Consider the following 15,392-nt stretch of genomic DNA (forward strand, 5'->3'; position numbering starts at 1 on the left):
GTGTTGACTTATAATTCCATTCGACTAATGGTTATGGTTTGTTACTAACGGCTGCATCATTTAAACCTTCTTGGCTCTAAACCACTAACCCATCTTTAATATTGCACATGTTTACCATTCCTACTCCTATTCTCAAATTTATATTTTATACTTTCCTTTTGGTGTTCTTTGCCTAATCTGTTTCTTTTCTATTTTGCAGACTTTACTTAAGCATTTCTTTCCAATTGATGTTGTCATAACTTTCTTCCTTCTCCCCTTCCCTACTGCAAACCTCACTGATATGTTTCATTTCCCCCCACTTGGATGTTCATAAGAAGAGCAACTTATTTGTGCACAGAAAAAAGGTATTATAGTATATCTGTTAAGGGGTTTTGAGTAGCTTTTGGACGATTTCCCTCCACCCACCTCACCTCCCAACCCCGCAGTTTACGTAAGCTTGGTCAGTAAACAATATACTCCTTGATACCTCTGCACTTTGATGAATACTTGTTGAATGCACCTTTTTTCTTCTTGCCTTTCACTCCAGTGAGATAGTTAAGCCAAGGTAATAAAAAACTGGTGTGCTGCAAACTAAAATTAGTTGTACATTCACTTAATTTTAGTTTGACACACCATGCAAGACTGGCTCCCAGAACAGTCTTGTTATTGATCTTGACTAATGGTAAAATGTACCCACCATTCTCGGTGTGCTTTTTCGAAGGGGTACAGTGTTCTAGATATACATGAGTGGTAAGAACTTTCATATACTTGATTTGTGCTACTGTATGAATGCCAGAATCATTTTCATTTCCCATGGACATAAATGTAATGATGCATTTGCTTGTAAAGTTTGCACTTTCTGGTTTGTCACAGTACACATCGGTCATCTTTTCTCAATCGTGTCTGATGTAGTCAACTCATTTCTTTTCACTGCACCCATAACACTGCTCTCCCACCCTATTGAGATACAACTGCCATTCCTTCATGAACATGTTGTTAAATTAGTAATGGCTGCTTGTTCAGACCTCGCTGTTAAATTATAACTCAAAGACCTTCTGTACTTTGCTTGTTATTGATTTGCTCTTACTAACCTTTTTTTGCAAACATCAGTTTAAGCTGTAAGACTATAGTAGTGAAAACAATGGGTTTGAACCACTATGTACAGCTCTTTTGCCGTGATATTTGCACTGTTAAGACATGTTGCTCACATTTCAAAAACTTTTTTTGCTGTATTGAAGGAGTTAGTTTTTGTTCGGAACAGACAGATTGAATCTAACTAAATTAGGGTCAGAACATAAACTTGTCACAGCAGCATATATTTTTTTGAAAAACACAATTCATAGTGGTAACAAGTTGTCATTGACTTTAGATATGCATCCGACATTCACTGTTCTGTAAGGAAGGTATGGTATCAAACAGTAAAACAGATACAAGTGATCACAGTTCAAGGGTGTTTATTGAACTTCAAAAAGGGTTTGAAAAATGCCTATCTAATCCTAAATCTAAAGATGGGAGCAAGCTACGACCATCAAATAATAAAACAGTCCTAGTCGAGTCTGCCAGAATAAAAGGGCCTATACTAATAAACCTATTGCCAATCCTTACTTCTAAATACAAATAGTGTGGGAAACAATGTTATGTAAAAGAAACATGTTCAAGAAATGATATGTCAGGATATTCAAGCTGTTGGCTTCCCTTTCCCACGTTTTCAGCACGGGACAAGGTGGCGCACTCGAGCTTAGCACAATCTCTGGCTTCTCTATCACGAGGATGCAGTTCAAAACCTCAACCTCAGATCCTTCTGTGCCGAAGTCTCTTTACCATTCAAAGTCTCTTATTTCAGAAGGCCTTATGAAACACGAAAAACATTAAAGTTCCTTTCTTCTTAGGATTCACCTATACAACTCTGCCGGGGTCAGACCCACTTTAACACAAAAACTTCAATTGGTCTCCCTCCTCGGACCAAATATACAACTGCTCGGGTGGTTCACTGTTTGCCCTGGGTCCCCCTCTGCCGGACTCAGAACCACTTTAACACAAAACCTTCAATTGACCTCCCTTCGCCAGGCTCAGACCAAATTTCTTTACTTCATCAAAATTGAAGATTTTCGACTGTCCACCGGATTTTGCTTGACCCGTCGCAGGACCACTTCGCTTCACAATTACTAGTTCTCTTCTTGATATGACCTTTCTTCACTTTCCTTTTTGCAACTCCTCATCTGGATACCTTACAGAGACCTTCAATTGAGCACACATGCAGTGCGGACCACTATGTCAAAGATTTTGTATCTTGGTTTTAAAGTTGTCACTCATCAGCAATTCAACTTTACTCTCATCACATGGGTTTTAACAATGTTCGTTCCACTGCTCACCATGCAATGTTGCTGCTTGCAGCCTTGACTTCAACACAGACTGGTCTTGTATCGGTCTCCACAACTCACCGGCTGTGTTGATTTCACTGACGCTGCTTTGTTCTTGAAGCCTAAAGATGGTACCACGGCGGCTGGTGATTCTCCCTGCCTTCATTATTGAAGATGGAGGGCCCTGGGTATCTCAAGACACACAATGCAGGATTCTTCAGTCTGATTTCCTGGTCTTACGCTTTCTATTCTCAAGGGCTCAGGAAAATAACGGTTCCTTGTCAAAAATGTCAAGGTAACTTCCCTCCTTGTGATCCCCTTCTGTTTAGCCGTCTTTACTCTCTCGTTCTCCTGCTGTCTCGAAACTGCTCTTTCCTCGTGTGCTTTGTCTCTCGTACTCTGCCTTTTATCTGTGTGAGAAAGCTTAATGGAAGTCAGGTGTGTGTGGTGGTCAGTCATTGCCTGACCTCGCCTGACTTGGGACGTCGGGTATAGTGCTCGGGTGTTAGTCTGTTTTCTCTCATAGCGGGCTGTCGGTGAGAAAGTGTTCATGTTGTAAAAGGAGGGGTAGAGTTCCTAAATCCTACGTGGTAGGATGGGGTAAAGGTGTTACAGGGAAGGGGATACCGGGTCTCACCATCTGGTCTCCCACTCCCCAAAAATCCCTCACCCAGGTGATCCTCCCGCACTGGTCCACTCCCAGGAACTGGATCCAAAGGGACGGCTGTCTCCTGGCCACCTGGATGACGGATCCCTGGGGACTTGGGTGAGACACCTTCTGGTTTCTCACAGTTCCTAAAAACAATCTATACAAAACTGAAACAAAACAATATGCAGAGATTTGTGGTATAATGTCCCATTCATAAACACAGAACGTAATGTGTCGCTTTCAACCGACACGTGTTTTAATGCATCTGAGGTGCTTCCGTTTTTGACAGCCAAATACAAAAGTTTGTTCAACAGAAAGTGCTGGGTGCCTTCATACTGTTTTTATTTACAGGTGTTGATTTGAAAGCAATGTATAGAAAGCCCTCCTGCGTTTTCATCAGGGTACAGTTCATATATTATCAAGGGATCCAACCTATGTAAAACAAAAGAAAATGTTTCTGAAGGGAAAGAAACTAGTGCTAGTTTCCCTCACATATTGTATTGTGTGCATATAATCGTGCATTTTATCTAAGATGCAGTGCCTCAAAGTGACTGAGACAATCCTGTGTGCTGAAAAAGCATGCTAAAAAGTGGTAATGTGACCACTAGTGAAGACATTCAATTTTCCCCAATTTCCTTGCGCCCATGCATTTAAAAAGCAATTCCCAAATTCAGTTCAGTCCCTCAGTCAAAATTATATAGTGTGTACTAGAAGGTTGTTTTTGATGCATACTCAGTTGTTTGTCTTGTCACTAGACAGAGGTGGACATGCCGTTTGGTTCTCATCAAGCATCATATGTGTGTTTTCATAAGCAAGCAGGTGCTTTCTAAATTAAAGGAATACAGGGTTACATAAAGTTTAACGTGGAGACCGTGCAGTTTAAATTGTGATACAGGGATCCTCTTACCCATCCTAATGCACCATTAGTTTGTGCAATAAGTCGAAAGCTTACTGAGTGGTGCTGAAGTTTCGCAAGCCTAGTTTGAATGCCGATGTCTATCATTCAATTAGATATTGGTTAGCCTAGAAGTAATACATTTATGATGTGAGTTTCAAACTAGAATTCTGCAGCGCTCACCTTAGAATTGTGATACCTTGTCGCGCCTGTTACCGGCCTCCTCCGCCTATTGGAAAGGGAACCGTAATATGTGTTGTCCGTATTCAAATGCTGGACTGCATATGACGTCCTAGCGCTGACGCATGTGCGTTAAAGTTCAGTAAGAGTGACTTTTTTGTTATGTTAGTGATTCCCCCCCCCCTTGCCATGTCTCAAAAAAGATAGATGTTTTGGTGGCGGAAGCTACATCAGACATCTTGACGCTGACTCATATGCGTTTGCTAAACTGCATGGAAAGGAATAGACAAGTCTAAAAGATGTGTTTATAGTGGGTGTGGCAGGAACCACCAATAAAGCATGCATCCAGAATGGATAGCAAAGTTTCCTTTATTTATGGGGACACAAATAATAGTCCCAATTACACTTTGTCAGAGGAGCAATGCCTTATTCTACAGTTCATCCCAATCATTTAATTCAATTCTCTTCTCACCGAGTCTCTCAGTGTTATCCAGTACGCTTCTCTTCTTCTAAGATAGGTAGCAATATCACCTTTTCTATTTAATCTTATTCTCTTCTAAACCACTGTCCATCGTTGCTCTTCTGCTGCATGCTTCTTTGCTTTGAAAGCCCAACTCCCTCAAAGCATATGTTGTACCTCGTATATAACAGAACAGCCATTTAGAATAAGGGGGATTTTGAGTCTTTGTAAGTCTCTCCAAGATAGCGGACCACGCTGCCATGTCTGGCTAAAAACCTCAAACATGACCACAGATAAAAGTTGCCATAAAACTCAAATCACAAAATCATCTTTTCTTTTAGTGTTTGCATTTAATTTGTTTTAGTCCGCTATACCCGTCATGTACATTTCCTGAATTCACAACCTCTTAAATCATAATTTTCATTAAGATGCTTCTAAATTGTGCAATGATGTTTGTATTTTCTCTTTTCAGTTTAGCAGACCTTAAACCTAATAATATGTGAATTTTTCTCAAGTGATAACTTAAAAGACCTTTCCTTTCAGCCAGTTAAACTCTTAATGAAAAATCACCTTTTTGTCACTTAGTTATTTGTTTTAATAGATTTATCTGAGAAACCTAAATTGATGTATAATGAAGGTGGTAACAGATTGTTGATACTTGTTTGTCTACAGTTCGATGTTGCTGTTCTGGTTTCTTGAAATCTGATTGATGGGGAATGTTGTAATATTTTTTTGTAAGACACAATGGGTTATGGTGCAGGATTGACGCTCCTTTTCTGGGAGGAGGTCTGGAAGTAGAGACAGTTTGATGGCCGCAGCCACTGACAGATGGAGAAGGTCTGAGTACCAGATCTGACTTGGCCATACCAGTGCAATGAAGATCATTTTGCAATGCCAACGTCTGAGTGTGCTCATCACGCATGGCATCAGTGAGAAAGTGTACAGGAAGACACCCTCTAAAACAAGGTTGTCCAACATACGGCCCGCGGGCCACAATGCGGCCCTCCAAGCCATTTCATGTGGCCCGCGAGGCTGTACAGAAAACATTGAACAAATAAATAAACCGGGCCGTAGTGGAGGACTGTTACTGCCTCATGCCACGGCCCGGTTTATTTATTTGTTCAATGTCTGTTGGGTCTCTGGACCCGATTAATTTATTTATTTCTGCAATGTTGGGTCCGACCAACATTGCAGAAATAAATAAATTAATCGGGTCCAGAGACCCGACAAACATCGAACAAATAAATAAATAAACTGGGTCGTGGCCTGTAACTGCCTCTGGTACTCCCGGCACCAGAGGCAGTTACAGGCCACAGCCCGGTTTCAGGGGCGCAGAGTACGCGGGTGCTCCACCCCCCAAACCCCCGTGGCAGAGAGAAGAGACAAGTATGGATGGCCCTTTGTTCCATCCATACTGTGTCTTTCTGGCGGCCTGGGTAAAAGCCGGGTAAAAAACAATGTTTAAAAACTGAGGGACGGATGCAAAGCAAGATCTTGTTTTGCATCTGTCCCTCAATTTCTAAAAATCGTTTTGGTTTGGGTATACTTCTACATCTGTGTGCACGTATGTACAAGTACACCCAACCCAAAACGATTTTTAGAAATTGAGGCACAGATGCAAAGCAAGTCTGTCCCTCAATTTCTAAAAATGAGGCACAGATGCAAAGCAAGTCGTTTCGGTTGGGTGTGTTTGTACATCTGTGCGCCCCTCTTGCCAAGAGGGGTGCACAGATGTAGAGGTACACCCAACCCAAAACGATTTTTAGAAATGGAGGCACAGATGCAAAGCAAGTCTGTCCCTCAATTTCTAAAAATCTTTTTGGGTTGGATGTGTTTGTACATCTGTGCACCCCTCTTAGCAAGAGGGGTGCACCCCTCTTGCATTGCATCTGCGGAGGGAGGTGGCAGGGAGAGGGCAAATGAGACTGTTTGCATGTCTCTGAGTGTGTACGTGGTGAGGGGGAATGCTATGCTATGGGCGGGGAACGGAGGAATTGAGGGAGGTAACTCCCCTGAATTCTAAGGAAGGTAACAGCGTGGAGAGGGTGGGAGTGTGGGGTGAGGTGGGATCACCTTCTTGGGGGGTTTAGCAGGGTGGGTGGGCAGTAGAATGTGATAATTCAGCCTTTTGACCACACAAATCGGCCGAAATAAATCAGTCTTTTTTGTATGTGTTCTTCAAAATGCAGAATTATCACATAAAACCCAGTATGGACCTTGCCATACTGTTGACCTTGTCCAGTGTAATAGCATTCAATGGGACAGTACTTGCAGGGCCTAATGGTGCAGAGCTAATGGGCTTCTATATTTTTAAAGAGACAGTAACAGCACTTCTCAGCAGGGCTGTGTAATCTATTTTCTACTAGAGCTGCCATATTTGAAATGGGGCAATGCTGGTACTCAGCTTGCTAACCAGGGCTTCTATAATTGTAATACTATGCTTTTGTTGAGGCAATGCTAGTTCATCTTGGTGGGGTTGCTATACTTTTGATGGGACATCAGCAGCACTTCTCAGTTGAGCTTCTGCACTCTTATTGACAAGGCCCTAGCACTTCTCAGCAGATTTATTTATTTTTATTGGTTATTTATAATGCGCAAAATATACCCAGAGGGATCGAACCTGTGTTGCTCCATGTCGTCTTGCTTCCAAGGCGAGCATGTTGCCCCTGAGCTATCCTCCCAAGACTCTGAATATCTGAAGTACATTTAATGATACAGAACCAGAACTATTGAGCAAGTCTAACATCATCTTCATCATCATCCGAATAAATCAACACTGTTGTGGTTATACAAGAGCGAATATATTTAAAGGGATGGAATTGCTAAGAATGTAGCAGCACTATTCAATAACCCAAAGTGCTTAAGCATAGTTAATGTGAAAATACGACACTTCTCACCATTGGGAAAGTACTGCCTTGGCCAGAGTTTCACACTGAAGAAATGAGCAAGTGATCCGGGGTCTGCAGCCCACCCACACGCATGGGATTCCCATGCACCCACTTGCGAGATTTGCACCAAATTAGTGAGATTGTGCTCCAAGGTAGGAGACACACGCACAGTCTTTGCTCTGAGGTTTGACACACTCACAGGATGGGATGGCATTTCGTTCTCCCATCCTAGTTGTGTTGCTCTGCCTTTTGAGGGCTACTACAACCTGGATGATTATAGAGGGGTGGAGTAGGGGCAGTCTTGGCCTACTGGAATGCAACTGGAAGGTTTAAACCTCCTCCTTACTTGACTTTAGTATATGCAGTACATGCTAGCCAATGTTTCCACTGTTTTGCACCCCCCCTGCCCACCTCGCACCAAGTTGGCGACTACGTGCAAATGCGGTCATATAACTGATGGTGATGTCCCTTCCTATATTTGGGCACCCCTCGGGAAATTCATAAGTCGGCTCCCCTGCCCAATTTATTTATTTGTTCAATGTTTGTCGGGTCCGTTGACACGATTAATTTATTTCTGCAATATTGGGTCCGTCCAATAAACCGGGTCGTGGCGGAGGACCTTTACTATCTCAGGTGCCCGCTGGAATCGATTTATGCTTCTTTCATTACCACAGAAGTAATTAATGTGTATTACAGAGATACGCTGGCATATGTATTGGGCACACTGCACATGCTCAGGCAGCATCAATCATGCTTTGTAGAGGACAATGCTGGCCTAAATTGGGAACAGCCAGCATAGACATGTTGCTACAGAGGCATATTTTGGGCACAACCAGCATGCCAATGTGTTACATCAGCGACAGTGCTGTCTTACACTGTGAACACATTGATCATTAAAATGTGTTGTGTTCTACAATGTTCTTGTCTGCTTTTGGTGACATGGAATGTAAATGTTCCCCTTTAGAAAGGATTGTTAACTTATGGCTTTTTGGTCACTTTTCCTGCTGTAAAATGCACAATTTCAGCCCCATGTTTGGGAAAAAAATCTTGGGGGGTGACGAACCTCCCCAAACCCTCCCTAGATCGTTATAGTCAGAGAAATATCAACGCATACACACTGGAAGAAATCACAAGAAACTAACCTTTGATCACTGCCCCCGTCACCAAAAGCTATCTTTGGGACTGCATGGCTTTGCCTGTGATGCTATTGTGTCAAAGGTCACACACCATTGCTTTTGAATATACTGCTTTGGGTGAGGGTGTTCACTTTTGGCTCGCCGGCCCACCGGGTGACAAAAAGTTAATGCTTCGGCCCCACATTCAAAAAGGTTGGACAAGCCTGCTCTAAAGGGAACAAGAAGGTGACCGTCAGACTCCTTGGCCGAGGGTACCTGCTGGCAAACCTTTGATATTTGGCATTGGTAGCTGTCGCAAAAAAGTTGATTTGAGGGCGACCCTACTCAGAGATGAGACACTTGCTGAAGCTCTCATTCGTGGCAGCACCACAGCTCACTGGTCAGTGAGTCTACAATGGTGTACTCCTTCGTCCCGTACTCTTTCATCCATCCTTTATTGACATCCCTTGCGAGGGATGGGAACCTCTTTTCCACCAGAAAGACATTTCCCCTTTAAATTTACTGGCGTGTGGGGGGGGAGGGGTGTGGCCCTGGGAGTACAGGCTCACTTAATCCCACCCACCAGCACCAAACCTCAGTCCCCTTTTTTGACGCCAACTGGAACAGATTGCTTCCACCAGCGCCCCTGGTTGAGGCCTCAAGCGTCATAATTCTCCACGCTTTCCCTGAAATCTTTTTCTTTTCTTTTACAGATATTGGGAACACCGTTCACCAATGCCTTAGTTTGTACGCACGCATATCGACTTGGGTAGGCTTTTGCAGGTGCCCATCTTGCGACAGTTCCTTCCCCACAGCAGATCTGCACTGACTCTTGTCTCTGGTGCCTTGGCGAAGACCATGGATGGGACAGGTGCTCTGCGTGCACTGCTCTCACGCCCGGGTCACGGTTTGGAGAGAGCTGTTAAACAGGGCTCCTGCAAAGAACATCAAGGACTACCTCTGGAGGAAGACAAAGTAGGGGAAGCCCTCTGGCGGAAGCGGTCAATCTGGCCCTTGCACCGGCTCAGGAAGCACCGATGCTCGCACAGCTACTGGTTCCACAGCCGAGGGGCCTGTGAGTTCTACTACTACTGGGACTCTTCCCGAGGGGCCTTGCCATGATAACGGGTCCTTACCAGAGGGGGCGCCTATATGCACAGCCAGCACCACCGGCCTGAAGGCTGAGGGTGCACAGCCTACCGGGTGTACAACTGAGGTGCAGGGCAGCGCAGGTGCAGACAGGCATGGAGGCCGAGCCTGGGAGCATGCTGGCTACAGCTCCACGTGGCACAGACAAAATGGCTGCGGCATGAGAAAAGATGTCCGCCACACCCAATCAGCAACAGCGGCAAGCGCAAAGGCCCGCCAACCAGGCAATCAACAGAGAAGTTTTACTCCAAGGGCAGAGTGGGTACCAATGACGCCAGTCACCTGGACCATGTCATACTCCAACATCTCAGGTTCCAGGTACAGTGACCCCGTGTACGGACAAGGGCCGGGGAGGCAGCAGGCGCATTCGCCTCTGGTGCAGGATAGAGCTCAGCCAGCCTGTGAGGACAGGTTTTTCGACAAATTCATGTCTCTCATGCCGTCTCCACAAATGGGCTCCATTCTCCAGGGCATTATCACGGACATGTTGCCTCCGGCTTCGCCCGCGCAGCCCACCGCAGCACAGCCAATGCGCCTGCCTCCACAGCAGCCCATTCGTGAGGCTCCAGCAGCCCTAGTGCAGGTGCAAACCCCCACACATGGAAGCATCTCCAAAGGATCTATGGCCTGTCGGAATATCTGGGCATCCCCTAGCCCCACAAGGAGCTTCCTGGGGCAGGATTTCTGGCACAGGTCCTGAGCATCAGGGCATAGGGGAGGTCTGGCATCCCCCTACAGAAGGATGTGGAGGCCTTGACCAAGAAGAGGTGGCACAGGCCACACTCCACGCAACATGTTAACAAAAAGCTGGATGATACGTTCAGGCAGGCCGACAGCATGCACTCTCGACACACCTGCAACCTCTCATCGGTTACGCTGCAGCATCCATGTATGCCAAGCCCAGACTTCCTCGTCTAGTACTGCCACGACAGCCCTCATGAACAAGGAATAAAAGACTCTTGAATCATATGGCAAGAAGGTATACTCTAATGCAGGTCTTCACCTCAGGCAGGCCAACGCAGACGCCATCCTGGCTGCGGCTAATCAAAACCTGTGGAGGGAAAACACAGAATTTCTGCCTGGCATCTATTAGGACATGGAAGCCTCATTGAAAACAGGCCTAGCTGAGGCGAAACTCGTGGCACGGGACATTACGGAGGCAACAGTAGGCCACATCGACACGGCTAACAGAGCGATCTGTCTGGCAACAGACATGAGGCGCATGGACTGGCTATAGGCTACCAGGTACAACTTGGGTATCCAGCATAGATACAACTGGTGAAGAGCTGGGCAAGAAGAGTAGTAGCTCTCAGACAGCCAAGTCACTGGTGATTCTTACCAAGCCAGGAGCAAAGCCTTTCTCACAGGCACAGCCTCTCAGACAAAGGGCAGGTTACAGTAACACAAAGCCAGGCAGCCTGACAGGTCTCCCAGTCAGCACAGGCACAAACACCACAAAGCCTCAAACAAGGGGTTCTTCCAGTCCCCCTCCCACTCATCAGACTCTGACCAGAAGAAACAATGACAATTCTTTTCAGGTCCATAGCACCCGGTTGGGGGTAGGCTGCCCTTCCACAGTAAGGCTTGGCTGGCAAAGTTCACAAACGCATGGGTCATCTCAGTTGTGCCCTGCGCTTCCATTTACCACTTCCTTTTCTCCCGGGTTCTCCCCCTCTCCCACCGATCGGTACACCATCACTCCTAGCAGACATTTTCTCCATAGTAGAGAACAAGGCAGTGCAGGAGGTCCCGACCCCCACACCCCCCCCCCCCAGCAGGGGCAGGGCTTTAACTCCTGCATCTTTGCTATTCAAAAGAACCAGGCAGGCCTGCGAGTGTTGGATTTGTCTTCCCTGAATCTTTTCCCACCCCTGCAGAATTGGAAGATGGTGACGCGAGCACTCATAGTAGAGACCCTGTGTGGGGAAGACTGGACGTTCTCCTGGAACTGAAGGACGCATAACTCCACGTTCGTATTGCGCAGCCTCACCGGGCCTTATTCAGGTTCCAGGTCATGGGCCTGCATTTCCAGTACAAGGTTCTGCCCTTTGGGTTAAATTCAGCTCTGAGAGTTTTCGTAAGGCTCATGAATGCAGTGGCAGCTCTCCTCAGGTCAGAGGGGATGCATTTCTATCTGTACCTTGACGACTGGTTAGTCAGGGCCTGGTCACCGGAGCAGGTTTGAGCCTCAGCTGACAGGCTCATCTCCACCCTATTCGACCTGGGGTTTTCAATCAACTACCAGAAATCTCAGCTCACCCCTACACAGATGCTAGTGTTTCTGGGCCTGTTGTGTGACACAATGCAGCAGAGGGCATTTCCCATGGGGGACAAGGTTGCAGCAATTCGGACCGCCATCTCCCATTTCCACAGCAGGTCAATCACATGGCCTGGTGGTATCGACACCTTCTGGGAGTGCTGCCAGCATGCCTCCTGGCCGGTCCGTACACCAAACTCTGCATGAGGTGGTTTCAGATTTCAGATTCCTGGGATCTGGAGTCGGGACATCACATCAGGGGGCCCAGGTGTCCGTCCTGCAACATCTGGACAACGATCTCAAATGGTGGCAGCAGGAGGAGAACATCTTGGTGGGCAGACCGTTCCGTCCACCCCTATAGAGTACACCATTACCACAGAATCCTCCATCCATGGGTGGGGAGCCACTCTGGGAACGCACTCGGTGCCTGGGCTCTGGACCCAGACGGACCGGCAAAATCACATTAACTGGCTGTAACTTATGGCAATCTGGTTGACTCTCTCCCCCCCACCCCCCCAAAGTCCCTTCTCCTGACCATCAGGTGGCAGGTCTGTGTTCATTCAGACAGACAACACGACCTGCATGTACTATATCAAAAAACGGGGTGGGGGGGGCCAGATCCCTGCAGCTGTGCTTGTTGACCGTGGAAATCTGGGAATGGGCTATCAGTCAAGATTTATGGATCTCGCCGCATCACCTTGCAGTAGAATCCACCCTAGAAGCAGACAGACCGCCAACAATTAAGAGTGGCAGCTGAATGGGAGAGTACTCCTGGAATTGTTCACCAGATGCCCCCCCCTCTCACAGACCTAATGGCGATAGTAAACAAGCAGACGTTTAAGCAATTTGCGTCCTAGGGAGGAAAGGGATGCTGCTCTCTAGGGGATGATATCCTGGGACGGGATGTGGGCATATGTATTCCCACCCACACTGCTGGTGCACAAGGTGGTGAGCAAGATCAGAATCTCCAGGAACTTGAGGATAATCCTCATAGCGCCTTGCTGGCCGATATGTTCCTTGTTCTCAGACCTGCGGCAGCTGTCAACCCAGCCAGAGATGGTGCTTCCCCTCAGGAAGGGCCCTCTACTAACACAGCAGGGAGGTGCAGTGCTACACCCCTCCCCGGAAAGGCTAACCCTAGCAGCCTGGTTCCAGAACAGCTAACGCTACAGCACCTTCAGTTGTCTAGTGACAATCTGGAAATCATTCAAAGTGCCAGAGGTCAGGCTATGCGCAAGCAGTAGAAAAGCAAATGGCCAAGAGTCTGCTTTTGTGCTAAGGAAAATGGGGTGAATCCACTGACATGCACCCTGGACCAAGTCTTACCATAGTCTGCCTATCTTGTCAGGTCGGGTGTCCAGGTGGATACCTGCCGGACCTACCTGACCGCTATTGGCGCATACAGGAACTCAGACTCTTATCTTCAGCCAATACCAAAGTCAACATCTGACAGACTTTACCAGGCTCCATCCCCTGGTCAAATACCTGCATCCTGTGTGGGACCTCAATGTGGTGAGAAGGGCTGCGGCCCCCAAATCATTTGAAGCCCTGGCCACAGCAGAGAGTAAGTTGGTCACTCTGAGGACAGCCCTTCTGGTTGGTCTTACTCAGCTCGCAGAGTGAGTGAGGTCCAGGTGTTAGTCACCTCGGAGCCATACACTAGATTTCCCAAAGACAAGGTTGTGGTATGCATGCACCACAAGTTCCTTCTAAAGGTGGTGTCATCCGTTCATATCAACGAGGAGATTGTGCTCCCCACATTCTTCCCGGGCCCCAAGGAAGATGCAGAGAAAACGCTCCACATTTTGGATGTCAGTAGAGCGTTGAAGTTCTTTCTGGATAGAACAAAGGGCTTCCAAAAGACGGACGCACTGGTTGTAACATTTGGAGGCTCCAGGCCTGGGCAGCAAGCCTCTAAGGCATCCATAGCTCGATGGATCACAGCAGCGATCCAGGCGGCTTGCAAGGTAAGGATCCACTTCAGAGCATGCATGCGCATTCGTTAAGAGCCAGGGCGACCACAGTCACGTTCCAGCGCCACATTCCCTGGCAGGTGATCAGCAGGGCGGCAACATGGGCCACCCCTTCGGCCTTTTTCAAACACTACTGCTTGGATATCAGTGCCAAGGCAGATGCAGCATTTGACCAAGCGATGCTGCGTGTATTTGCCTAGAGGGTCACGCTCTCCTCCCCACAGCGTTGTGCCAGTTGCAATCGCCAATACAGGATGGAGATAAGAGGACAGGAACTAGAAGTAATTAAGTGTTACTCACCGGAGTGACTAACTTACTCCTATACTCCTAGTCCATCGTCACCTTTCCTCCATACGTCCCACCATCCATCGCCCTATAATGAGACCAGTGAGGTTGTCAAAGTGTAATACAGCCGATGCGTCAAAGGGTGGCGCCGGTTAGCAGGGTTGAGGGAGCCTGTGCGCCAGTAAATTTAATGGGGAAATGTCTTTTTCTGGTGGAAAAGAGGTTCCGTGCCTCGTGAGGGACACTCATACAGGATGAAGGAAAGGGGACTATGGACTAAACGTACGTTTGTCACTCAGGTGAGTGATACTTTAAATTCTTGACGCCGGCCAGGTGAAATGGGTTGAGGCCATTCGTTGAGCAATGGCACATCTCTACAGATTCTGTGCTTCCATTGGTGGTAGTGTTGTCCGTGAGGATTCGTACAACCTTCCCCAAGAGCTGAGGTTGAGAATACTTGAGGGCCCAGAAGACTGCCTGTAGTTCCAGGACATTGATGTGTAACTCCTTCTCTTTCTATAACCATAGTCCTATGGCCTGAGAATGTCCTTTGTGGGTCCCCAAACCTCGAGGGGGGGCGTAGGTCATGACTGTTGCCGGATGTGCAGGGATCTGAAAGGTAACGCACTGCAATACATGCTGGCGAACTGACCACAATTGCAGGGCCTGGCGGAATGCCTGATTGAGGGCGATCTTGTCGGTACATGTACCAGTGACTTGCTGCCATCTGGCATACAAAAACTCCTGAAGGGGTCTCATCTGCAGTCTGCTAAAGGGAACCAGATGAATGCAGTAGAACATCATCCCCAGCAGGGACTTGATGGACCAGCCCATAGCAACAGAGGCTATCAACAGCTGCTGGACCTTTCCCAGGATGGCCTTCACCCTCTTCCAAGGGAGTCGCTAGACACAAGGTAGGTACCCAGGAATAGTGTGTTCTGAGATGGCACTAGGCAGGATTTCTGATAGTTTTGAGAACCCCCAGAGAAGTCAATGTCTGGATGCTCTTTGTGGTGTGCCGGATTGCCAGCCTGTGGACAGGATCGGATGAGCCAATCGTCCAGGTAAGGGTAGATGTGGACTCCCTTGCGGCGCAAATACGGTGCTACTGGAGCCAAGCACTTGAGCATCCTTGGAGCCGATCTGAGGCCAAACGGTAGTGCCTTGAACTGGTAATGGCGCAGTTGAACGATGTAAAACGC

General features: G+C 47.2%; 1 protein-coding gene across 4 annotated transcripts in view; it reads left to right on the forward strand.

The window, feature by feature from the left end:
* Nucleotides 1–15,392, forward strand: part of PPP3CA (protein phosphatase 3 catalytic subunit alpha) — a 1,568,629-nt gene that overhangs the window by 1,401,481 nt on the left and 151,756 nt on the right. For 2 of the 4 annotated variants that reach the window (XM_069630705.1, XM_069630706.1), the window contains exon 11: nt 315–344. The exons of the other annotated variants lie outside the window; for them this stretch is intronic. In XM_069630705.1, coding sequence (XP_069486806.1) covers nt 315–344 — 30 coding nt within the window. The remainder of the gene's footprint in view (nt 1–314; nt 345–15,392) is intronic. 4 annotated transcript variants of the gene reach the window in all.

Source organism: Ambystoma mexicanum, chromosome 6q (assembly GCF_040938575.1).
Source record: "Ambystoma mexicanum isolate Mex_15411 chromosome 6q, UKY_AmexF1_1, whole genome shotgun sequence".
Lineage (NCBI taxonomy): Eukaryota > Metazoa > Chordata > Amphibia > Caudata > Ambystomatidae > Ambystoma > Ambystoma mexicanum.